Consider the following 25,497-nt stretch of genomic DNA (forward strand, 5'->3'; position numbering starts at 1 on the left):
GATTTCCATTTCTCTGCTTATATTGCCTATTCTGTTCTTGTATGCTGTCTACTTTATGCATTAGAGCCCTTCACATATTAATCATAGTTGTTTTAAATTCCTGGCCTGATAATTCCAGCATCACTGCCATATCTGAGTTTGTTTCTCATGCTTGCTTTGCTTCTTCAAAGTGTGATTTTTTTTATTTTTTTATTTTTTTATTTTTTTTTTTGCCTTTTAGTATGTCTTGTAATTTTTTTTTCTTGATAGCCTGACATGATGTACTGGGTTAATGATACCATAAATACATCTTTAGTAATGTGGTGGTAAGGTATGGGAGGAGGCGAAGCATTCTATAGTCTTATGATTATGTCTCAGTCTTTCAGTGAACCTCTGCCTCTGAACTGTGAACTTCACAGTTGCTTCTCCGTCCCACCCATATCCCTGTTACCCCCCTTAGGTGGGACAGGATGGGTAGAATGGCATTTCCCTTCTCCCAGGTTAGTTAGGCTCTGATAATTACTGGGCAGGTTGGGCTCTGGTTAAATATTTTCTCCTGAAGCCAGGCCTTGTTAAGACCAGAATGCTCTGGTGGGTTTCAAGATGGCTTCTTTTCCCCTCCCCCTGCCAGAAGCACAAAGGGGTTTTTCTCCCATATTCTCTGTGAGAACCTGGTAGAGGTTTCTCCTGGAGGTAAAGCCCCTCTGTGACAAGGGCGCCCTGTAGTTTTCTCTCTCAGACTTGTGCACACTGAGCCTACAGCAATTCATCAATTATAGCTTATTCTTCCCTTCCTTGGCACTGGTTTTGAGGAAGTTGATGTTGATGGGTTTCTCTTCCAGTAAGTTGTGATTCTCTGTATTTGCTTTCTGTTGGTCTCCAGTTTGGGGGCAGCAGTTTGCTGTATGACCTCTGTTCTCTTACAGATCTAAGAAGAGTTCTTGATTTTTTAGGTTTGTTCAGCTAGACCAGAAACCAGAAGCCCATGCCTTTCTCCCTTCACCTTCTTATCCTTCCCCCTCTCAACTTGTTAGCTCTACTTGTACATATTTAATATTGATAACATTTGCACCTTGTTCTAGAACCATAATTCTTAATTGTTTACTGTTTTGACTTTAGATTGACTTTAGCGTGTAAAAATTCAAAGTAAAAAAGTATTTACATTATGATGATATAAATATTTTTTCTGCAGATCCAGGCATTGTACTATGATTCCATTCTGATACTTTCTCAACTGCCTTTCTTTTTTTTTTCCTTGCACTGTTTGCCTTCATATCCATTCCTTCCCCTTTACTTTTTCTGAAATTTTCCTCCTGGAGCCTTCTGTCAGTTTACTCTATCTGAACTGGTTGCTCCTTCGCCCAGTTGCATAGCTGTTTTCCTGCAACTTTATTTCTCTGCTTTCTTGGTGTGTATCTACTTTTTCCTGGATCCTCTGTCTCCAGATTTTGCTAAATAACATCATTTTCCCAAGAAAGAGTTCATAGGAGATAAACTTTTTAAAATTTCTGCGTCTAGGAAAGTGTCTCTTCTTGTTATCATCTTGATGCTAATTCGGATACGGAATTCTAGGTTGTAAATAATTTTTCTTAGAACTTTGAGAATGTTGCTTTATTGTTTTCTGATATTCAGTGTTATCAATGAGAAGTCTGATTCCAGTCCAGTTAGTGTTTTTTCTTAAGTGATCGGTACCTGTCTTCCTTATCGCCCTCCCCTGCACCTATTCTGGCTACTCTTAGGATCTTTGTTTTATCCTTGCTGTTCTGAAGTTCCACAGTAATAATGTGTTTAGGAATTCTTTAACCCATTGTGTTGAGTACTCAGACAACTTCTGTCCTTTAGCTTTGGGGTAAATCTCTTGTGCATTATCACTCTTCTCCTTTCCGTGTATTGTTTGTAGACCTCATTTTAATAAAAATTTGGCCCATCTAGATTAATCTTTGTTTCTTTTCTTATATTTTCTAATTCAGCTTTCCCCTTCCTACTTCTGGAGAAATTTTATTTTTATTTTTTTAAAATTTATTATTTATTTATTTATTTATTTATTTATGGCTGTGTTGGGTCTCCGTTTCTGTATGAGGGCTTTCTCCAGTTGCGGCAAGCGGGGGCCACTCTTCATCGCGGTGCGCAGGCCTCTCACTATCGCGACCTCTCTTGTTGCAGAGTACAGGCTCCAGACGCTCAGGCTCAGTAATTGTGGCTCACGGGCCTAGTTGCTCCGTGACATGTGGGATCTTCCCAGACCAGAGCTCGAACCCGTGTCTCCTGCATTGGCAGGCAGATTCTCAACCACTGCGCCACCAGAGAAGCCTGAGAAATTTTATTTTTAATCTTCTAGTATTTTTACTGAACTTTGTATACAGTTGACCCTTGAACAACATGGGTTTTAACTGTGCAAGTCTAGTAACATGCAGATTTTTTCCAACAAATATACAGTCGGCCCTTGGTACCTGTGGGTTCCTCATCTACAGATGCAGAGTTGTGGATACAGAGGGCCAGCTACCAGGACTTGAAGCATCCTAGGATTTTGGTATCCCTGGCAGGTCCTGGAACCAGTCCCTTGTGGATACCAAGGGACTGGCTGTATTTCCATACCTCTTATTCTCTGATCGTTCCTTTTTCATAGTATCCTGTTCTTTTTTTGTGGGTGAGACAGTATTATCTTAAATCTGTCAGAGGATACTCACTAGAATATTTTTAAGTGCTCTTTCTTCCATGAATTATGTCTCAGGGTTTGTTTGTTTGTTTTCTCCCATTTGTAAATTTGGCAGTTCTCTTCCATTTTGTAGGCTTTCTTCAGTTGCTTGTTGATCTTTGAGGCAGTAGAAAAACTGAGCTCTGTGTACTTGGGCATAACACCTCAAAAGGCTGCCTCACTTTAGGAGGAGTGGGTCAGATTCTGCTCTTAGTTGAGTTGCTAAATGCTAGAAACAGAAGCTTTTCTCTGGGGCAACAACTCCTATCTACATCAGCTGTCCTAGTACTTCCCTGACATTTCATTTTTTAGTCTTTTGTTTGTTTTCACTTGGAGGGTAAAGTCTAGTTGCTAATATTCTGTGAGCAACTGTAGGTATAGGGAGCTTCATCTCTGGCCCAGTCTCACTCTCAGTCATACCTAGCATGTCTGGGTGAGTCCCTGCATTTTGCAGGCCAAATTGATTCTTCTCCATGGATATTCTTGGCACTGATTTCTTCTACCCTACTTCATTTGGCATGACTCCATCTGCTTTCTAATTGCTAAAATTTACTTAAATTTCCTGTCAGTTTATTGTTCCCCTTTCCCTCTTATTTATTTTTAATGCGTTCCCTTACTATCATTTTAATAAGACTCCTGAAAGGAGAGGAGGTAAGTTCCTGTACTCAGTGTATTGTCTTAAACCAGAAGTTCAAAATACTTGTGAAGGCATGAGAACATCCCATCTTTTAGAAGACTTTTCATCAAAAGTTATAATAAAACCCACTTTGGTGCTTAAAGGCATTAGTTCTCAGCTCTCAAGAAAATGTGGTTTTCAGGAATGATTTAGTTTCTGAAGTCCCTGACTAAAGTACATTATGATCAGGTAGTAAATAAAAAGTGATAATAATGATATTTGTGGACCAGACACTGTTGTAAGTGCTCTATTAAGTACAGTCTCATTGAATCTTCACAGCAACATATGAAGTAGTATATTCTTTTCCCCAGTTTACATATGAGGAAACTGAGGCACATTAAAGTTACATAACTTGCTCAAATACTGTATAAATGATACAGAATGATTCCCCAACCACAGTAATCTCTATAGGTATTAAAGTGAACTACAATCTAGTTTATCTTTTCTTCCTAGAAGTTAGTGGCTTTTTCGTAAATATTATTAAACAGAGCATTTAGAAAAGAAATTGATGCTATTTATTTAAGGCTAGTATTCCTTTTTGAATCCAATAAAAGTAATGAAAACTTTGACACCTCTCTCGCTCTCTCCCCCCCACCCCGTTCCTCCCTCTCGTCTCAGAACAGGCAGCCAGGATTCTGTGCCTGTCAGTAAGATGTTACAGTCATTCAGAGTTAATAGTACTTGACTGTGTTACATTTTAAAGCATATTCCATTTCTAGAAATTTGTTCTACAGTTGTACAAGTATACAAAGATATGTGCACATGAATGTTTATGGCATTATTTGTAATAGAAAACTGGAAAATCCTGAATGTTCATCAGTAAGGGGTCGATTAATTTGTAATAGGAATATCCAGGCAATAGAATGCTGTGTAAAAAAATGAGAGAGACCTATATATGCTGATATAAAAAGACCTTTGAGTAATATTATATGGAAAAAATCATATATAGTATGACCCTACATGTATAAAAAGTGTGTGTGAAGTATGTGTGGTCATATGTTTGTATATATGTAGTAAAAATTGGAAAAACATAAAAGAATGGTTACTTTTGATGAGTATTGTAAGAACTTTTAATTCTATATCCCAAGTACTGTTATATTTATTTTACCATGAGCATATAAATTTTATAATGTTAAGAAAATAAAGCTTAATTGTTTGTAGTGGCTATCAATAGTATACCAGCAACCACTCACTGGCCCTGGGTTTCCTAGGTGAGTTAGAATCTATTGGAAGAGATCTGGGAATCTGTATCCTAAGAAGGGCTTTAAGTAGTTCTCACGATCAGGCAACTGTGTGAGCTTGCACACAAATACACATGATTTAGAATAAGGGAAAATTACCATAAAGAGGCAATTAAAAGAGTGAGGCTACTTTGAATAATGCTGAACTAATAATAAATTTCAAAATTTAGAGGCAATAAATAGTTTTCTAGGAAATTATCAAATATTTTATAGATAGAAAACCTACTTTATTCCAAATAACTTGGAAGAAACAGAGAAATATATCAGAGATATTGCCTACCCGGTGCCATAGGTGAATTTTCTTCCAAATCTTTAAGGATCATGAAATTCCTAATCTATTTAAAGCAAGAAAAAAGTAAAGCTTGCTAGTTGTGTTTACAAAGCCAACATAACACCAGTTCCAAACCTTTCAGGTATAGCTTTTTTTAAAAAGCTTAATCATTTTAAGATTATGGTTAAAATTTTATATAAATATTATTTGAGAAAGTAATGCACCATGACTAAATGGAATTCATTTCAGGGATCAAAGGATTGTTTGATGTTAGGAACTCTATTAATAGAACTATTAATAAGACCAAAGGGAAAAATTATCATCTTTTAGTTTCTGCCCCCAAATGCACACAATAAAACTAACATCTATCTGTGTTTTTTTAAAATATAAAGCCCAAAGCAAAACTGTTAGAATAGTGGAACTAGCTGAATAGTTTCTTAACAAAGGTGTTGCAGAGTGTTAGCCAGGATCGCCCTTAATAATAAAACACTGAAGTGGTCTTGTTAAAGTTAGGAACCAGACTGTACATGAATTGCTGTCCCAATTAAAGTCTCAATTTATTTCAATAAATGATTCTAAAGATTATTTGAAAGATTAAGTAACGTGAGAACAGCAAAGAAAATTCTAAACAAGAACAAAAAGTGAAGGCTGGGCTAACCCTATCAGGTATTTAAATATTATAAGGCTAAAGTAATTAAAAAAGAATGTTACAGGTCCAGGTTCTGTGTAGAACTGTGTAACACAGGGGGTCAGAAATAAATAAGTTACTGGAGAAAAAGGTGAGGTGAAAAAGATGAGAAACACTCTCATATTGACAGTGAGAGAATAAATTTTGGTAACCTTTTTGAAAGGCAATTGGCTATAGCTAATTTTTAAACATATGTATACTTTGGTCTAGCAGGTCTGCTTCTAGGAGTTTATTCCAAGCATTTCTTTAGAGACAAATTTTGTCTAATTCACAAGATTGTGATGGTAATTTAGACTTCTTGGTAATTTAGTCTATTTTCTTCTTGATAGACTTCTTTAGACTACTTCATCAGGAATTATTTTTGTAAATTTGTGTGTCATAGCTCCTTTCCTTCTTTCCTGTGTTCGTGGGCTTATGGCCTCTGCAGTAGGGGTAGCTTGGAGAGACACACAGTGACACACATGCCTGACTTGGGCCGCAAAGTGAGGTTTTTAAGTGATGCAGCCAGGATCAGTTGTAGAGGAATAGTTGCATATATTGCCTTTGATTCCTTTATCTCCTCTTTCAAAACATCTTTCTCGAGTCCTGAGGTGGCAGCTTGGCATACAGGCTCTTAAGATTTTGTTATGTCTGATACAATAGAAAGATAGTATTTCTCCTGTCTCTTCTACCCCATCCCACCCCATTTCCACCCCACGTCCTGGGAAGAGCTTTGGGTTTGTAATCAAAAGACCTGATTTCTAGTGCCTGTTCTGCTGACTAGCTCAGAGACTTAAGAGAAGCAAAATCACCCTTGTAAACTTACTTTCTTTCAAAGCCAAATATCTTAACCTGTTTTGTACCTGTCTTTCTACTTAAATTCCTCCTGTTTATTCCTTAACCCATTGCAAACTAGATTTTACCCTACCGCGTCTCGATAACTGCTCGAGCAGCAAAAACCTAATTGCAAAACATAGAGTACATTCCCCCCCCCTTTTTTTTTATTGGATCCCACTATTTCTCCTTTTTAGAAATTATCAATATTTATCGTTTTTCTGATTAAATGATATTATATATTTTGGGTAGTAAATACAGTCTCATGTAAAGAAAACATAGAAATATCCCTTAATCTCAGCACCCAGAAATAAACGCTGGCATATTCACTACCTCTTATATGTACATATCTTAATAGAATTGGGTTATGCTTATGTATACACTGCTTTGTGTTCTGCTTTTTGTTTTCATAACATTAATGCTATAAGTGAGTTTTAAAGGCTACATATTTTTCTCATTATATGGCTATTCCATAATTAATTTTTATCTGTTCTTGTGGTGAGTTCACATTGGTTTTCATCTTGAACACCCTGTACCTAAACCTGTATGTGCAATGATTGTTTGTTTTAAGGCTTGCTCCCACCTTCCAAAGCCTCTTCCCACCCTTGGTTTCCCACTTCCTGCTGGTACTTTTTCCCACTATCTCTTTCATAGGGTCCTTTTTATACCTGCCTGTTAGGTTTCCTTTCATTGCTCTGGGCTTGCTGGCAGTCTCATTTACTCCCCCAACTTCAGTCATCACCTCCTGTCTGCTTCCCATCTGTGGAGCATATCTCCTCAACGTGCTCCCTTCTGAACACTACCTCTGTGTTTCTAACTGTTCCCCGGGTAACTCCCCCTGAAAGTCCCACAGGCACCTGAAACGGATGTAACAAGGATAAAGAAACTACAGGTGATCTCCTTTTAGGTCTTCCCGTTATTTATCTGGCATTTACCTGGAATATTTTAGACGCTTTGGTTTATAAGCCAAAGTAATCTAAGATGTGAAATGATCCCGTAAGGGGTTCCAAGTGGGCACAATAACCATAACACAGTGCCTGCATAGGCTGTAAGGCTGTGTGCTCTTCTATTCTTAACTCTCGCCCTCCTTTTCCTCATAGTTCCCTTAATGTAAACCTGCCCCTTTATCCTCCTTGCCCTTTAAAATTTACACAGAAGTGATGCCCCTTAGTGGCACAACAGCAGCTTCCTCCTGTGCTGATTATTCACAACAAAAATGACTGTCTTTTTTCCTTGTGCAAGTACACAAATGGTTATTGTTACTGTGATATGTTGCTGAACCATTGCTAGGTGCTTCTTTGCAATTCTAGTAAATACTTCTGATTTAGTACCACAGCATCTCAGGTACCTTAATCTTCCTTTGAGTGTTTTGGGAAAAAGAAAATAGACAAAATATGTTCCCTTTGTACAAGAAGTTGAATTTTTTGAGAAGCTGAGACAAGGATACTTAGTGCTTGTTTTAAGATTACTTTATGATGTCTGTTGTAGTAGATGTTACTCCAGCTTTTGGGATTATAATTTAATCTTGTAACTTAAAATTCTCTTTTCTAGTCTGATACTTATAGTAGCCAGTCGAGAAACAGAAATTGTTGTTTTAAAGAAAAGTAATATAACTACGTTAAATATAATCTGGAAAATAAGAGGGAAAAAAACCATACTGTTAATCTCACCTAACAAATTTGTTGGTAGAATTTTTATATATCTGGTTGTTTTAAAAGTTGTGTTTATGTAGTTAAAATTATGCATCCTGCCTTTTCCCACTTAGTATGTCATTTTAGGACTTACTTTAAATGGCTGCTTAATAATCTATGAGTTGCAGAAACTTTTGGCCCTATTGTATGCACAGTGTTTATGAAGAAGAGTAGATGGTCATTTGTTTCTAAAAGATATGATTCTTAATAAAATGTAGTTGCTTATCACATGAATTTTAATACGTAGGAGAATGACAACCCTCTTATTGTAAGGTCAGTGCCTTTTTATTTTCAAACATTTAAACCTGAAACTTGAGGAAGCTGGTTGTAAGTTGAGAGTAATATACCATATGTCAGCTATGTATTTTGGAGAAGTTATAAACAGAAGTTAGATAGCTGCTTATGTGGAGAATTATTGTCATAATTCTTAATGTTAACATTGTGTTCTTTTATAGATTATGGAGCTTTGTGGTGCAACTAGACTTGGTTATTTTGGAAGAAGTCAGTTCTATATTGCTTTGAAACTTGTAGCTGTTGCCCAGTCTGGCTTCCCTTTAAGGGTGGAAAGTATAAATACAGGTAAATATGGAATATATTAGTAACTGAAATGAAAATGAACTTCTAATCACAAATGAAGTAAAGTCAGAACTGTTGGGTCTTTCTGATGTTTCATTGGCATTTGTGACATTGAGTTAGTGTCATAACTTTTACTACCATGCACTTTTCGTTTGTTAATATTAGAAAAATATGTCTATCTTAACTCTGTTATGGCATATATGTACTTCATACACATTTGATGGTAATATAAAAACTGTTAAAGTGGTGATTTTAAAAAATTAATTTACTAAAAATTGCTTAGAATTTAGATGAATAATTTTATCAAGGTAAATGATGAATTATAGTGCCCATCTTCATATATGCTTTCCTTATATTCTTTTCTACTAACTAAGTATAAAACAACATTATACTTTGTGTTTTCCTGTTTGGAAAAGCCATGAAAGCTACATTTGAAATTAGAAAGAATAAGTTAACCAAAACTTTGACAGACACAGTATTAAAAATATTGGCAGACTAAAACCCAAATGCAAGCATCTAACCACCTTACAAATGTCACCTAGGATAATTTGTTTTTCTGTTATTTGGAGGCTCATTGATGCCTAAGTAGATGGAAATTCTATAAAGGTAGGCACTTAAATGCAGAGTTCTTTGGTTTTCATAGGAAAGGCGGGCAAGAGAAAACTTGAGGTTTTCTCTGATGTTAGAATTTTTATAACATAGTTTTAAGTACCAGCTCAGGTTATTAGTCATCCAGAGGTTTTCATTGTGGAGCTCTGGTTTGCCACATATCATTGTTCTAGAGTTAAGAGTTTACATTCTTTTCAGGTAATTTTGAATTCCTTTACATAAATGCTGAATAAACAATGTTTTCTCTTCTTAATGTGGAGATACTAAAGAGAAATTCTGGTAATCATGGTGGAGGGAAGTACACTTTCTTCTAAGAATGGTTCTGCTGCTGTATTGTTCTAGTCTAAAAGTGTGCAGAGAAATTCTCAGTCTTTTATCCTCTTCTGTATTTAAAATTGAATGTAGAATATTTGCCTGTAGGAGTGTCATAAGCTAGACTAAAGTGGGTGGGTATAACTAACGCCTTGTTCTGTGTCCTTGGTAGGTGAACAGTAAGATGTTTTCAGGAATTTCTGCAATGAAAATGTCTAGATTAATCTAGTCTCAAACTTAGTGACATATTCTTATTTTGCTTAGAGCTCTAACATCTTCCTTTAGGGAACCAGTGTGAGTAGAAACAGCCTAGGCTTCGGGGTCCGACTCACCTGGGTGCAAATCCTAACTGTCAGTGACCTTGGCATCTTGGAGTCTCAGTTTCTTTCTCTGTAAAATGGGGTTGATATGGTTATGAGACGAGATAGATACAAAGTACAAGCATAGGGCCAGACATGCAATGAACATTTAATACAGCTTAACTCCTTAAGGGCAGTTTGGTGTTACTACTTCTTTCTAGGTTAGAGTTTCCCTAAACAATCTAAGGGAGATGATCTGAATTTTGTAGAGATAAACATTTAGTGTCTGTTGTTTCTGTATCAGTTTTTGCAAAAATTCTTTCTAATGTCAAATTCATCTCTTATTTCAGTTTTTCATGTGTATACCCTTTTTTATTTTGAAGTAATAATTATTTTTGTGGTTAACAGTAAAGGACCTTCCTCTGCCAAGATTTGTTGCTTCAAAGAATGAACAGGAATCTCGTCATGCAGCCTCATATTCTTCAGATTCTGAAAATCAAGGGTCTTATTCTGGTGTAATTCCCCCACCACCGGGCAGGGGGCAAGTGAAAAAGGGATCCACAAGCCATGATACTGTCCAGCCTCGTACATCTGCAGATCAGCAGGTAAGCACGTGCGTGTAAATGCTATCAGTTGATGTCCTGTGCGAATGCATACACTGAAACATGTATTGAGTACCTTAGTAATGAAAATGTTACCTTAAAATTTAAATTTTAAAGTAATGATGTTCTTTCTAGGAACCTGTATCCCCAGTAGTTTCGCCACAGCAGTCTCCACCAACTTCTCCACACACATGGAGGAAGCACAGCCGCCATCCCAGTGGAGGAAACAGTGAGAGGCCTCTTGCAGGACCTGGGCCATTTTGGTCTCCCTTTGGTGAAGCACAATCAGGTATTTAGAAATTTTTTTAAAGTAACATTTATTAAGGGTTGTAAATTGAAGAAAACTTGATAGTGTTCCTTTAAGAGTTGCCTCCAAGTCAATTTTTAATTATACGTTAAGTGCCTTAAAGAGAAGCAAAAGCCAACTGTGAAAGTTTCTAAGTAGATATATCACTTTGAAGAGTGGCAATTGCATTTATTTATATCTATGATGCTTAGACAAAAGTTTATCGGTATCAGATTCTCTGAAGGGTAAAATGAAAAAATAAATATTCCTAGGGATGTATTCCCAGGTATAGATTATATTAGTGAAGGGAAGTACACTTTGTTGTAAAAATGATTCTGCTGCTATATTGCTTATTACAGCAATAAATTGGTTGTACCAAACGAGGTATAATTTTAAATTGACAGAAAAGATTCCGTTTTGGAAATTGTTAACATTTCTTCAAAGTTAGCATTAAAAAGAAAACTTTTATATGTGTGTGGTGATTTGTTATCATTAAAAACCTGGTAACTTTATTTTTTTTCTCCAAAAATGAGTCAGCATGTTTACCCATTCTGCTTTTAGGTTCTTCTGCTGGTGATGCAGTATGGTCAGGGCATTCTCCACCTCCACCTCAAGAAAATTGGGTCAGTTTTGCAGATACTCCACCAACCAGTACTCTTTTAACCATGCATCCTGCTTCTGTCCAGGTGTGACATTTTATTGGTATTGCGTTTTTATTTGCTTCATTCAGAGTATTGCTGCAGTCATTGTTTTCCTGTTTTGCTGTTGCAAATTTTATAAATGCAAGTTCACTCTTTTACACAAAAACAGAACTCTGCGTTTTCTTCAAGTCTGTTTTCATTGGAATGTTTCACTGAAAGTTTTGGCTGATTTTCTTGCTAATTCCATAGTGAAGTTTTGAAAGGTTTCTGCATCTAGGAATATATTTGCTTGGCTTTCTTAGCACATTTTACATAACTTTCTGTTGCTTACATATTGCTGTCGTTCTACACATTTATATAATCACTGTGCAAAAACGTTTAATAACCTATATAACAAATATGTGGTTTGCTGATGAGTTTGTGAAGACTTCTTATTTTTTAAACATCCAGAAAAAGTAAGTTTTACTTTCAAAGATAAGTAACCTAGCAATCTTGGTCCACGTAATCATATAGATAGATACTGTACTGAGGAAAAAATGTTTCATTACAGGACCAGACAACAGTACGAACTGTAGCATCAGCTACAACTGCCAATGAAATTCGTAGGCAATCCAGTAGTTATGACGATCCCTGGAAAATAACAGATGAACAAAGACAGTATTATGTAAATCAATTTAAAACCATTCAGCCTGATCTAAACGGATTTATTCCAGGTGAGTTGTTAAAAACAGAAGTTCTTCTAGATGGGATAGGACAATCTCAATTTCATAATCTCAAAAACATGGTTTTATTGGTCAGAGATGATAAAGGATAAATTAATTCTCAAATTGCCTAAAAACTTTATAATCGCTGGAAACCAAAAACATGACATGTACACATGTTAAGGTTACCTTTTTCTCAGTGACAAAAGTCTTAAGACTCTTACCTCACATTTTATCCTTGGAGCTGTAAGTTCAGAATAACATTAAACAACACTGTTTTAATATTTCAGGATCTGCAGCTAAAGAGTTTTTTACAAAATCAAAACTTCCTATTCTTGAACTTTCTCATATTTGGTAAGTGTGGTATATCATTAGTTGGGTATTGTGGGTTGTTTCAGAGGAGTTTATAGCAGGTAGATTTTTGAACTTTAAAAAATAAACTATTAGAGTAACGTTTTCAAGAATATTCTCAAAGAACTCAGTATTGCCTTATAATAGCCAGCTTCTCTCTCACTCTTTAGAAAAGAAATAAGTGATAACACTGTAGTAGTTCTTTAAAATGTGCTATAAAATTCTTTAAGCTGTGTCACCTGTTTCTTGTTGAAAGCATAATGTGTGGAATAAAAGCTAGTTTGCTCATACATGGTTATGTTTATCACATTTGTTTTTTAACAAGTTTAGTAAGTCCTATACCAAGGCATGATCTTAAGGACATGCTTAGCTGCCATTTAAATATAGACTGAGACTCAGGATAGCTGCTGTGTAGTTGAAATTAGCCATTAAAACACAAATTACAATCACAAATTGTTTTTTAAAAACAATTATTGGATAAACAAATGTTATTTCTACTGTACATCAATGAATTTCATTACATTCTAAATTATTTTGTTATTAAGGTTTTTAGAAGCATAGGATGCTATGGTAGGAAGTAGGTAGATAATGCCTAAAACCGAAAAATCAAGAACTAGCGATATATGCATGCTATTTATGTAGTTTAAGGTAATGAATAAAAAATGGTTGCATCTGCAACCAGAAAATCGACATCAGGGTGGGGCTGCTCTTTCTTTGTATCAAGCCTTGTAATTCTATTGGATGCTTTAAAGTGCATACATGTAGAAGTTTGATAACAATAAAAACGGTTTTTTAAAATTTCAGTGACTTACTAACTAAGCCTAGCTTTAACTAAATCCTGTTACTAAAAATGCATATGGTTTAAGGGTCATTTTTTGGTGACTTTATTTATTGGGACTGTTTTTTCAGCATTTTATTATGAGAATTTAAGGCATACAGAAAAGTTTAAAGAATTGTTCCTTGAACACCCATCTGCCCGCTGCCTACAGTTAACAGTTTGCTATATGTTTTATTACATATCTTTCCATCTATGGAATTTTAAAAATTATAGATTGCTATTTTCTGGGAAAGGATTTCTGTTCTTTTTGAGACCTAAAGAGAATCAAAGCAGAATATGATTATATTAATAATAAGTTTTTCTTCTAGGGAACTCTCAGACTTTGATAAAGATGGAGCCTTGACACTGGATGAGTTTTGTGCTGCTTTTCATCTGGTAGTTGCTAGGAAGAATGGCTACGACTTACCGGAAAAACTCCCTGAAAGCTTAATGCCCAAACTGATTGATTTGGAAGATTCAGCAGGTAAGATTGGGAGCTGAAGAGACCTGATTGCATGCCTTAATAAACATAACACTTGATTCTAAAAGCAAAATAAAGATGGACGTTAAAACTTAGTTTAAGAGCATAAACATTTCATCAGAAGCACGTAGATTTGCCCTCAGAATAGGATGTACAGGCTGAACCTGGATTAATGGCTTGGCTTATTTAGTAAACTTTAAATAAAGAGATAAAGAATACATGCCACTATTTCACCTTACACTAGTGACTTGCAGAGATCTGAAGAGCATTTCATAGTGTCTTGTTACTTTGCTGCCTTTAATTGCATTATAAATTGAAGTGGGTAAAGTAGCCTGTCTTCATTAACATTTTTTCATTTAATGCATCTTGATTTGTTGAAGGGAATGCCTGGTTTATCCTTAGACCTCTGCAGTCCGCAAGCATTTTCCTTTAAATAAGCCCACCTCTTTTCTTCAGACTCTAAAGAAATCTGGGAAATTTGTATTTGATTGTAGATAGTGCTTTTTTTTTAATGTTTACAAGAATGCTTTTATAAGTGCTCATATTTACTGGTAGCTTTCTTTAAAAGGAAATAAGACTACAAGGGGTAAAAAATGAATATGTTTTTCTCACATTCTGAATGAATAAGAGGAAATTAATGCTAAATTCTTAATGCGCCTAATTAAAACTAAATTATTGTTTTCAATTTTGCTATCTAAATTCTCTTGTATTTTATGTTGGAAGGAATTTTATGCTTTTAAAAAGAGAAGATAGAATGGAATTTGGCTCTTAAAAGGGCAACGTCTGTTTAACTCAGAAATGCAAGTCATCTGACTTCACTGTCTAAATTATACGGAAAGAACCATGTACATGTCATTACTGTCAGGAAGAGAACAGTCTCCTTGGAGTTAAGAGTCTGAGTGTGCTTCTAGTTTTGCTAATTACTCTGTGACCTTCCTTGGGCAAGTTCTAACCATTTACTCTTATTTTTTCCTTCTGTTTCTCCACCTGAAATGTGGATTTGATGCCATTCATATTTTAAGACCTGAATTGTATCCTGACCTTTTATCAACCAATAGGTTGATTAAATAATTTACTGTTGATTTCAGTTTTTTAGAAACATTATCCTGTGAGAATCCTAGGATTCGCCTAATCATTTCAGGTATTTGGCGTCAGTTACCCTCTAACTTGAGCTGAAAGCTAAGTGTTTTTGTCAGATAATTTTGCTTCAGAGTTCTTTGGTTTACCTAATTAGGAAATAAACAAAAATCACTTCTTTATTTAGCTTTTTGCTAGTAGCCAAAAGGGAAGCAATTTTGATAGCTACAGACTTGCTGCATCATTGATTTATAAATTGGGCTCGTATGTAGAGTTTTTCTATGACTTTAAGTTTTTAAAAACTGATAGCATACTAATACAAGAAATAAGTCAAGCTTATTATATGTCATTTTCTAGAGACTTGTCTGATCTTGTTATCTATTGGATTCAGATAGGTGAATCTGGCTTTTGCATGTAGTCAGTAGAGTCTTTTTTTTCTTTCTTTAATTTAAGTAAAGTCTGGTTCTTTGTCATGTTGATCTACTGACGGAATTTTAAGGCTGATGATGCAAGAAGTTCTTTCCTGGGCATTTGTCTTTTTACACCTGTTAGATTTGTTTAGCAAAGAGACACTCTGGTTTTTTGCCTGCATGTATCTATACACTATTGCTCTAACTATAATTTTAAAGGTGTCAAAGACTCAGTTTTTTCCAATTCTAACATAATATTATATGGTTTTCCAATCAAATTTATTGTAAACATTTTGACCACACAATAAATATTAGATTAAAATCTGCTTTGCCTACGTATAAATGATCAATTTGGAGTTCTATTTTGAGGTGGGAAGAACCATTTAATCTTTTTTCTCCTACCTATCATAAGCCTGAGATTCATGACACAAAGTCCTTTGAATGTAGAAATTGTCATGTGACACTGTGATTCAATCAGTATCCTTAAAAACCATTTTAAAATAGCTGTGTTTTTAGAAGTTCCCAGTTAAAGGAGGCATACCCAAACACTTTCTTTTGGCTGACCTGAGAACTTATCATAAATATTCCTTCTGTGGGGACTTCGTGCCGTGCAGGCAAAGTTGGTTTCTATCTTCTCTGATCTCACACAGCATATTCTATGTGCTGTTCATTATGCTGAACACATTATGCTGAATCCTGTTCTTTTTTTTCCTCTTTCTACCACTACACTCTGAGCGCCTTAAAAAAACAGGAAATGTATCATATTCATTGTAGTATCCTCAGGACCTAGCACTTTGCAGGCATGGACTAAGTAGCTCAGTAAATAATTATTGAGTAAATTATGCTAAATGTGTGCCATTTTTAAAGTAGGGTTTTTTCCTTAACATTTCTGTCTTTGGAAATACAGTCGTTTGTTTTAAGTTTATGATGTTGGGACATATTAAAATATTAGCTCCACAAGTATTCTATATTTACAATTTAAATAACTCTTACAGAAAAACAGATGATGAATAATGATGACTTGAGTTACAGTTGCTTGAAGTAACAAGCTAAGCTTTCTGTAGGCATGCAAACATAGGTGGGATATATATGTATTTTTTCCAAAGTCATTTGAACAGATTTATAGGGTTAAATATACCAGATAAAACAGAACAACGAAGGACCAGAGGTAGAAGTACTTGTGTAGACCTGAATTAAAATATTTAACATTGAGCATCACTGAATTTGACAGCTGGAGTAAATAAAAAGGGAAACTTGACTTTCATTGTCTTATAAAAGAAAACATACAAGAATTCATCTGTGGAAGCTTTCTGAAGCTGAATTCAAGAAAGAATGGTAATCTAGGAATAGCTATCTTCTTTTTTTCTAAATTTTTTAAATTTTTATTGGAGTATAGTTGACTTACAATGTCGTGTTAGTTTCAGGTGTACAGCAAAATGAATCAGTTATACATATACATATATCCACTCTTTTTTTAGATTCTTTTCCCATGTAGGTCATTACAGAGTATTGAGTGGAGTTCCCTGTGCTATTCAGTAGGTACTTATTAGTTATCTATTTTATATATAGTAGTGTGTATATGTCAATCCCAGTCTCCCAATTTATCCCTCCCCCCTCTTAGGAATGGTTATCTTCTATTAAAAAAAAAAAAAAGATTAAGGTGACCTGCTATCCTACCACAATTGTATCTTAAAGAAAAAAAAAAAACACGTTGAGTTATTATACATTTTAAACTCAATTTCCACCTCTTTTTTTTTTTCCACCTCTTACACTCAATTTCCAAAGAATCATCTTTGTAGCACAGTTGCAATTTTACGTATATTTTTTGCGATTATTTGGTCAATCTCTCTTAAACTAGATTAGAGGTTCCTGGGCAGATAGTAACCAGATTGGTCTTGTTTATCATGTTTAAGCACCTAGCAGGGTGCAAATTGAGTACACATAAGTAGGCGTTCACATTTTTGAAATGACTAAGTTGGCTGAGCCACTTGTTGTTTAAAACTGTTTCCTGTCCTCACACCACACTGCTCACATGAGCACCTCAGTAGTATCTGCTTGAGATGCTCCGAGAGGTAAAGGAATTTGTTCACTATTCTGTGTCCTCCTCCATAATCGCTGCTTTGTACAGTAAACTTGAGCATGTGTTTCATTGTTGTTGATATGGTGCATAGCATAGGTCCCCAAGCTCCTAGTGGTACTTTCTTTTTTTTCCTAGCGGTACTTTTAACATGAATATTTTTAAAAGCCAGACTTTTTATTTATGAGTCATTTGCCAAAAATACATACTTGAGACTAGCTTGATGTGAGTTAATCAACGTTAAGAGTTTCTCTTGTGTTCACCCAGAAAATTTTAACATAAAAGCCTGCAGAAGTAACACATGCAGCTATCTGTTTTTACACAAGTGCATTCACACTGTACATCCTTGATTTTTTTCTAATAATGTTGTACATCTCTGCACTTTGTTACATATAGAGCTGTCACGTTCTTTATCATAATTAGTGAATGTTCCTTAATTCAACCAGTTTGTTATTGATGGAATTTTCGGGTAGTTTCCTGGCTTTACTTTTAAAATGGTGTTGCAAAAAAAAAGATACATATATTTTTGCTTTGTACAGAGAACCTCGAATCTTTGTTTTGGAAAATTTACTCTCCAAGTGCCTTTAGTTGCAGAGGAAAATGAAAATAGGCACTAATATTCATCATTAACTTTACCTTTTCATCATTAACTAACCTAAGGAATTAATTCTCAAGCCCCCCACCCCATATATGTATACATTCTTAACACTTGTGTCATTTCTTTTCAGATAGTGGGGTATTGGAGGTGATGAATCAGTACAATTGTAAATACTGGCAAAGGTGCACCATTTAGTGAAACTGGACAAAATAATTAAACTCCTCAAATTCCTGGCAAAAACAGTGACAAACAAGGCTAGCTAATACTTGAAGGAGAAAATCTCTGCAAGAATGACACAATAGGGGCTTTTAAAAGATTATGGTTTAAATATCAGTGGATTTAGTAAGAGTCCCTGGGAATATTTAACGATACCCTTAATTATTTTTTGCAGAAATGAGCTTTTTTCTTTAAGATTGTGTTGTGAAAGTCAAAATGAAGTGAAGGATGTCCGTCTTGCTCTGTTAGGACGAGAACTCCATGGAAATAAATGGGAGCCTTGTCTTCTTGCTCAATACTGTATCTTTGTTTACTATATTTACTTATAGGCCCTCAGTAGATGTTCACTGACGGAATTCATGCTTTTATTAATTTTGCCACCAAATTTCACCCAAAATCTTTAACATCTTTTATGGTTTGTTCTTTATACTCATTTTCTGTGTAAGTCTTGAAGAAAACGCCCCAGTTTAGTTGTTTTTTCTCTTTATGAAATTTTAATCCTTATTTTAAGTGGATTAACTTTAAGTGGGCTTTTTCCATTTTTAGCTATACTTAGATAATGGAAACCTCCTGTATATCTGTGGGTAATATTCTTTGAAGTATAATAGCTGAGCCAAATAGAATTTGCTATAAAATGTTGATCAGTACTGCCAAAAAAAAAAAAAAAAGACAACAGATGCAATTTAATTAGTATTTGGGGTAAATGTTTTATTGTTTTCAAATCTTGTTGGACATGTTTTTACATTCATTTTTTTTAAATCTTTGGTTTTAATTCAAAACTAATGGACTACTACATAGTCCTTAAGATCTGTTTACTGAGTAAGTTCCCATTTTGTGGAGTATTGGGGAGAAGTGGAATTAATTTTGGAAATGCAACTTAGTTTTTCGATCCATGTAATATCATTCAAGGCAAACAAAGCATATCTTAAATTAAGTCTTTAATTTCTTTCTGCATATGCATTGCTTATCCCTGTCTTTTAAGTGTGAATGAAAAAGGTACTATTTATAGGGGTTTTTTTTAAACTTAAAATTTATCCACACCTGTTTTTTTAAATTTTAAATGTTTTTTTCTTGTACAAATAATATTCACTTCTCAAATAAATAAAAGATATATTTACTTTTTGCTTAGATGAAGCTGATAAATGAAATTAGAACCTTGAACCTACATGATTGAAGAATTCTTCCTAGATTTGTTTTGCTACTTGAAAAGAAAATAAGTTTTAAACCATAAGACTTTAGGGAGTGTATATATTTCTATTAGATTGATAATAGCTGGCAGTCATTTTTGAAACAATTTTTTAGTATATTGAGTATAATACTAGGAAAATAAGAGAAATTTGGGGTGGGTAGATTATAAACCTAGAATGAAACTGAAAGAGTTTCTTTCTCTTTAAGAAAGAGGTTGTTCAGCAGGTACACTGAACTGAACTGAATCTGGGAACTTTTTAGGGTCTATGGAGCCTAGGAGGATAAAAACTACTGACAGTGTTTTTATTTTCTAGTGCGATCCTGAAAATAAGGTTTGCACTTTTCATATTATCATTACTAACTTTTAAATGTAGATTGACAGTACATCAGTATGATCACACTGGGTTGTGCCTTCCAGACACACTTTTATACATGGAAATACTTTTTGCATAAAAGCCCTTTTGGGTTTGACTTTAACAAATAATTTAGGCTCATGCTCTTCTTTTTCAGCCCTGATGCTCTGATGATGTCAGGGGCAGAGCAGAACCCTCAGGAGGGAGGCAGGGTTGACACAGTGTTCCAGCAGGAGGCTAGGTTGGAACACTGCATCAGGTAAGAGTAAAACTACACCCCTGCCTCCGTAAGGATACAGTCTTAAAGACTAACTTTTGTGGGCGGCTATGAAGCTCTTTGTTGGAGTATTTATAAGGAGCCAAGTTGAAGGAAGTGTAGTTTATTTACAGACCTAATGCCTCTTCCCAGACTCATGACTGTTAGTTTCTAGAACATAGGTAATTGGCTCTTTTTCTACTGCCATTTGTCGTTCTATATATGAAGTTAGGAAAGAAGCAATGTGTAATTTTGCTAATTTATTCCAGAGATAATTTTTGAATTTTCTAGGACAGTGATTTTTTTCAAACTTTCTCATCTTAGGGACCCCTTTACATTCTTAAAAATTTTTGTGAACCCCAAAAAAGACTTTCTTTTTGTAGATTAGATCTGTCAATAGTAACCCTATTAGAAATTAAAACTGATACATTTTTTAAAAATACTTACTGCTTTATTTGAAAATATCAAGAATGAACCCCTTAAATATCAGCATAGGTATTTTTAGGAAAATAACCATATTCTCCAAAATAAAAAAATTGTGAGAAAGGTGGCATTGTTGTACACTTTTGCTAATCTCGTTCATATGGGGTTGAATAGAAGACAGCTTAGAATCCCAGCTGGCTGCACTCTGCATTCAGTCTGATGGGTGTGTTACTCTGTTTGAGGCGTGTCAGGGGTTGGCACACCAAGCCCCGAGGCCAGGTCCAGTCTGCTGACTGCTTTTGTATAACCTGCGAGCAAAGAGTGGTTTTTGTTTTCAAAAAAGAATTAATATTTATCACACATGAAAATATATGAAATTTGAATTTCAGCATCCATAAATAAAAATTTATTGGAACACAGCCAAGCCCATTCCTTTGTGAATTACCTATAGCTGCTTTTGACAGCAGCACAGTTGAGTGGTTGCAACAGAGACCTTATAGCCTGCAAAGCCTAAAATATTTACTGGCTAGCCCTTTGCAGAAAAAGGTTGCCAGTCCTTAGTACGTGAAGAAGATTTGGCCTCACGTAGTAAAAGGGAGGACTATTTTCAGATAATTTTGGATATTCTTTGGTACTGCACCAAAACTCAACAAATGGTAATTTCTTAAAGGTTAATTGCAGTGTAAAAGCTGAAACCATATTAATGAATTGTTTGTACTGTTACATAGATCTGTCTTGCACTTTGAATGAATCTTTTACCCATGCACGGCTTTGTAACATAATGCACTGATTATTTGTAAAATATCAGTTCATTGAGTTGTACAGCTCTTTCAAATGTTGGGACATTTTATTATAAAATATCAAAAAGTGTGTTTGTTAATATCACAACCTATCTTATCAAGGAAGTACTGGGAAGCTCTTGAGCTTATAGACATGGATATACATTTTCCAAAATTCTAATCTTCCCTTAAAAGCTCAAACTTTGTCATTAGGAGCAAATACTGAAAATTGTTATTTTCCTTGAAGGGACAGGGTCACTTAATCCATTTTTGAGAAAATCCCTGCCTAATAGCCATGTCTGAATAATTACAGTTTATCACCTGTTCTTTCAAGAATAATAGCGTTCCACGAAAAAAGTGGCCTGTTCAGCTGACATCTGAATCACACTGAGACAACCGTTGCACTTTAATATGGAGAAGTGCTTCATATCTGTTTCCCATTTTGCCACAGAATATTTTAAAAATGTGTTTCCAGGGGTGAGATATAATAAAATTAATAATTTTTACTGCTTAATTGTGAACATCCTTCAGTGAAATTGTCATGCATATTTATTGATTTATTTATTTTTACGTATTTTAACTGGAATGCGTGGTGGTAAAGAATACAATGACTGCTATATTGTAGCAGTAATCACTGTATATTTAGGTGCCACTGCCTTGATTCTTGCTAAGAAGCTAGCAGTTTTACCCACCATTGCTTTTGCACCATCAGTGCATATGCCAACACAGAGAAAAAGCATTATTACTATTACAAAATAATTTTGACGTTTTAGACCCCCCTAACAGTGTCATGGGGACTCCCAGGAGTCCATGGTTCGCAGTTTAAGAATTGCTACTGTAGGAAAATAACTGTATTGGAATGACTATGAAGTATAATTATTTGGGTGAATAACACTTCAGTTCTTAGCCTCAAGGGGCTGGACCCACTGCAGCCTGGTACTAGTGAATCAAAGAGGTACCCAGAATCCATCCCAAATCTGAACTTCCCTGCAGTGGGGATGGTGTACACTCTGGTCCTAAATTTGTCAGTAGAAGACTAACCGGAGAACAGAGGTCTAGACAAGTCAAATCAGGGCCCCAGTTTGCCTTAAGGTGACATTTGAAACTTAAATAATAATGCAGTATGACTTTTAAATAGGTTCTTTTGAAAATTAATCATCCTATAGTTAATACTATTTTTATTCTATTTTTCTTTTCTTTAATATCTGCTTTGGGAGATCTTTTAAAGACGCTTCTTCATTCACCATCCTTCTGACAGAGTTTCACTTCCGGTAAACTATCAAATCTATGGCTATTATCCTTCTTTCTTTAACTCCCTTTCCTGTTGGTTTTTTTTTTGTTTTGTTTTAATTTAATAAATTTATTTACTTTGTATTTATTTTTGGCTGCGTTGGGTCTTCGTTGTTGCACACAGGCTTTTCTCTAGTTGTGGCGAGCAGGGGCTACTCTTTGTTGCGGTGCACGGGCTTCTCATTGCGGTGGCTTCTCTTGTTGCGGAGCACAGGCTCTAGGCACGTGGACTTCAGTAGTTGTGGCACGTGGGCTCAGTAGCTGTGGCTCGCGGGCTCTAGAGCGCAGGCTCAGTAGTTGTGGCGCACTGGCTTAGCTGCTCCGTGGCATGTGGGATCTTCCCGGACCAGGGCTCAAACCCGTGTCTCCTGATCTCTGCCCAATGACATATGTGGTCTCCCCACATCCCTCGTCCATCCTCTCCCACATTTGCCGAAGTAGGCTGTCATACTGCTCTGATGTAGGGCTCACTGGAACCGTCTTGCTGGTGAGGTCCAGCTCCAGTTTGCCATCGAGCGCCTTGCTGTCCTAGCTGCAGTCCGAATTGAAGCCACTGTGGAGCCGGGCGGCAGCCGCCGCGGCCTAGGCCGCCCCCGGAGAGCTGGGCTCGGGGGCGAACATAGAGGCCGAGACCGGCGAGTCCATCCGGGAGCGACTCTGCTCCGCCACCATCTTTAATAACTTAGGCTAATTCATCTCCCTTTGTTACCATAGGAAAAAAAGTCCATGATTTTTGTTCACACTGAAAACCACAAGCTATTTCCATGAGGAATTTGCTGCTACTATTTATTATAAATAATTTTTTCGTTAGTTTTTCTCTAAGAGCTTTGAGTTAAGAGGTCTTCATAGAACGTTATATAAAGCATTTCTGCCTCTTATTTGTTCTATATCACTTTGGCACTTTTACTGAGAAAGAGGTAGAATTAAGAAAGAAATAGCAACAATGCTTGATCTTAGAAAACAAAAATTTATCAAAATATGATGCTGGACTACAAATTAGAACTTGCAGTGTGATATGACTATAAAGAAATAATGTCAGGGTGAGTAAAAGGGAGGTATTTTGAGATAGTCATGTAACAGAATAGGTGAAGAAAAATTTTGAGGCTTCTTCAAAGTATCAGTAGTTAATTTTGGTTCTAGAAAAATAATGGTAAAGGAGAATGAATTTAAATGAAGAAGAACACACAAAAGTAACTCATTCAATAAATATTTGAGTGCCTAATATGTGGTAGGTCCTGTGTTAGGCACTAAAATGTGAAGGATTTACTTATGAATAGATTGGAAGGTTAAAACCTATACATTGCTAAGTTATTATATGGCTGTCTATATAGGAATCTGAAGTATAGTACTAACATTTAATGGCAAATGTCTTTCTTTCTGATGGAGAAACTCGGGTGCTATTTATTTTATTCAACTTGCCCATGGTCAAACAATGAGATAGTGACAGATATTAGAGCCATATTTTTGATACAGGTTCTAAACAGATTAGGTACTCCCCATTAATTTGGCAATCAATGTGATTTTCAGACTGGGATTATATTCAAAGCCATGTAAAATTTGGGAAGATTGGAATGAGAATTTAGTTACCATTGAAATTCCTTCTGTTTTTAAATTACAATTTGAGAGCTTAGAGAGGCCTTAACTAATTAAAAGTAGAACATGCTATCACATAATACTTTAAAAACCACTTTGAAATCCTGTCGTGGATTTGTAGCTCTCTCAGTTAAGTCTGTAAATGCTGGTGAACCTAATGATAAAAGTTTGTTTCGTGTGGGCTCATTGACTTTGCTTTTTGCTCATGCCTGGGCTCTTTCTCTCCTTTTGCTGTCTGTCTTGAAAATATATGCTGCTTCTTGGTAACAAGGAAGACTTGTAGAGAAAATTCGAGAGAATTAGTGTAAATCAGCAGTTCCCAAAGTATATGCCAAGGGAATATTGAGGGATTTTTATCTGATAAAAAAAGGTTTATATTTGGGAAAAACTGATTTAAACATGACAAGTCTTTGATATACAAATGTGCGTGGGGACACTCCAACAGGGAATTATAGTATCCCCAGATTTATTTGAATAGAAAACCTAATTTTTAAAAATACCTTACTGATTAATATTCCATGGAATACACTTTGGGAACTGGTACAAATCCATCCCTACTAGAAAACGATTCAAAGTATGTGCCCTATTGCATTGCTATGTACAACACTCTTTTTTCTACTTATTTCTAACTAGATTTTATTTTCATGGAAAACTCTGGTTTCAGGTAGACAGTAAGTTACAGGAATAAGTATTGCCTGATTGTCTGATTGTTAAGATGTTTGTTTTGGGAACGTGAGAAAAGGAAATTCAGATTATAAATTACTACTTGTGAAAACCTTCTGTTAGGTTTTTATGAGTAAATATTCCTAAACTAAAATATATTGTTTATAGAGAATTTCTCTTTTTTAAATTGCAGACGTTGGGGATCAGCCAGGTGAGGTAGGTTATTCAGGCTCTCCTGCAGAAGCACCTCCAAGCAAGTCTCCATCAATGCCGTCACTAAACCAGACTTGGCCCGAGCTGAATCAGAGCAGTGAGGTTAGCAAAGCTTCCCTTTTCTCTCACTAACATTCACTTTTTTAAGGTAAGAAGTTCCGAGCAGGGTAATTTCAGCATATAGCTCTTTCAGCATGCATGCATAGTTGAGGGACCATATCAAATGTGACTGTGATAGATATTTGTAATTATATGACTCTGAGGTTTTCAAAGTACTTTTTCATATGTATATACTATCATTTAGTTTCCACCATTTCATTCCTACTAAATCCCTGTGAGTTAGATGGGGCAGATGCATGAAATTAACAGTCAAAAGGGTAAATGTCTTGGACAAGATATCTTACAGCCAGTAAGGGACAAGGGCGGAGATTTGAACACAAGTCCTTTGGACGTTCAGTCAGCTAGCACACCTGCTGTGTCACACTGCCTTCTCATTCCTGTAAGCAAGGCCTGGGATAATAGATTTGGAATCTTAGCATTGGAAGTGATATGAGAAGCCACTAAACCAGCTTTCCACATGAAAAAAGTATTTTCTACATTCCAAGCTATTCATAGTCATTTATTTTATTTAA

At 35.5% G+C, this 25,497-nt stretch overlaps 1 protein-coding gene across 10 annotated transcripts in view; it reads left to right on the forward strand.

The window, feature by feature from the left end:
* REPS1 (RALBP1 associated Eps domain containing 1) overlaps positions 1-25,497 on the forward strand; it is an 80,121-nt gene that overhangs the window by 30,759 nt on the left and 23,865 nt on the right. For 9 of the 10 annotated variants that reach the window (XM_059941101.1, XM_059941096.1, XM_059941095.1 and 6 more), the window contains exons 2-9: positions 8,510-8,633; positions 10,259-10,455; positions 10,588-10,741; positions 11,300-11,424; positions 11,930-12,092; positions 12,371-12,434; positions 13,578-13,732; positions 24,846-24,967. In XM_059941101.1, the coding sequence (XP_059797084.1) occupies positions 8,510-8,633; positions 10,259-10,455; positions 10,588-10,741; positions 11,300-11,424; positions 11,930-12,092; positions 12,371-12,434; positions 13,578-13,732; positions 24,846-24,967 (1,104 nt within the window). The remainder of the gene's footprint in view (positions 1-8,509; positions 8,634-10,258; positions 10,456-10,587; positions 10,742-11,299; positions 11,425-11,929; positions 12,093-12,370; positions 12,435-13,577; positions 13,733-24,845; positions 24,968-25,497) is intronic. The other variant, XM_059941100.1, reaches the window with a different exon arrangement.

The sequence above is a fragment of the Balaenoptera ricei genome, chromosome 12 (genome assembly GCF_028023285.1).
Source record: "Balaenoptera ricei isolate mBalRic1 chromosome 12, mBalRic1.hap2, whole genome shotgun sequence".
In the NCBI taxonomy this organism is placed as follows: Eukaryota; Metazoa; Chordata; class Mammalia; order Artiodactyla; family Balaenopteridae; genus Balaenoptera; species Balaenoptera ricei.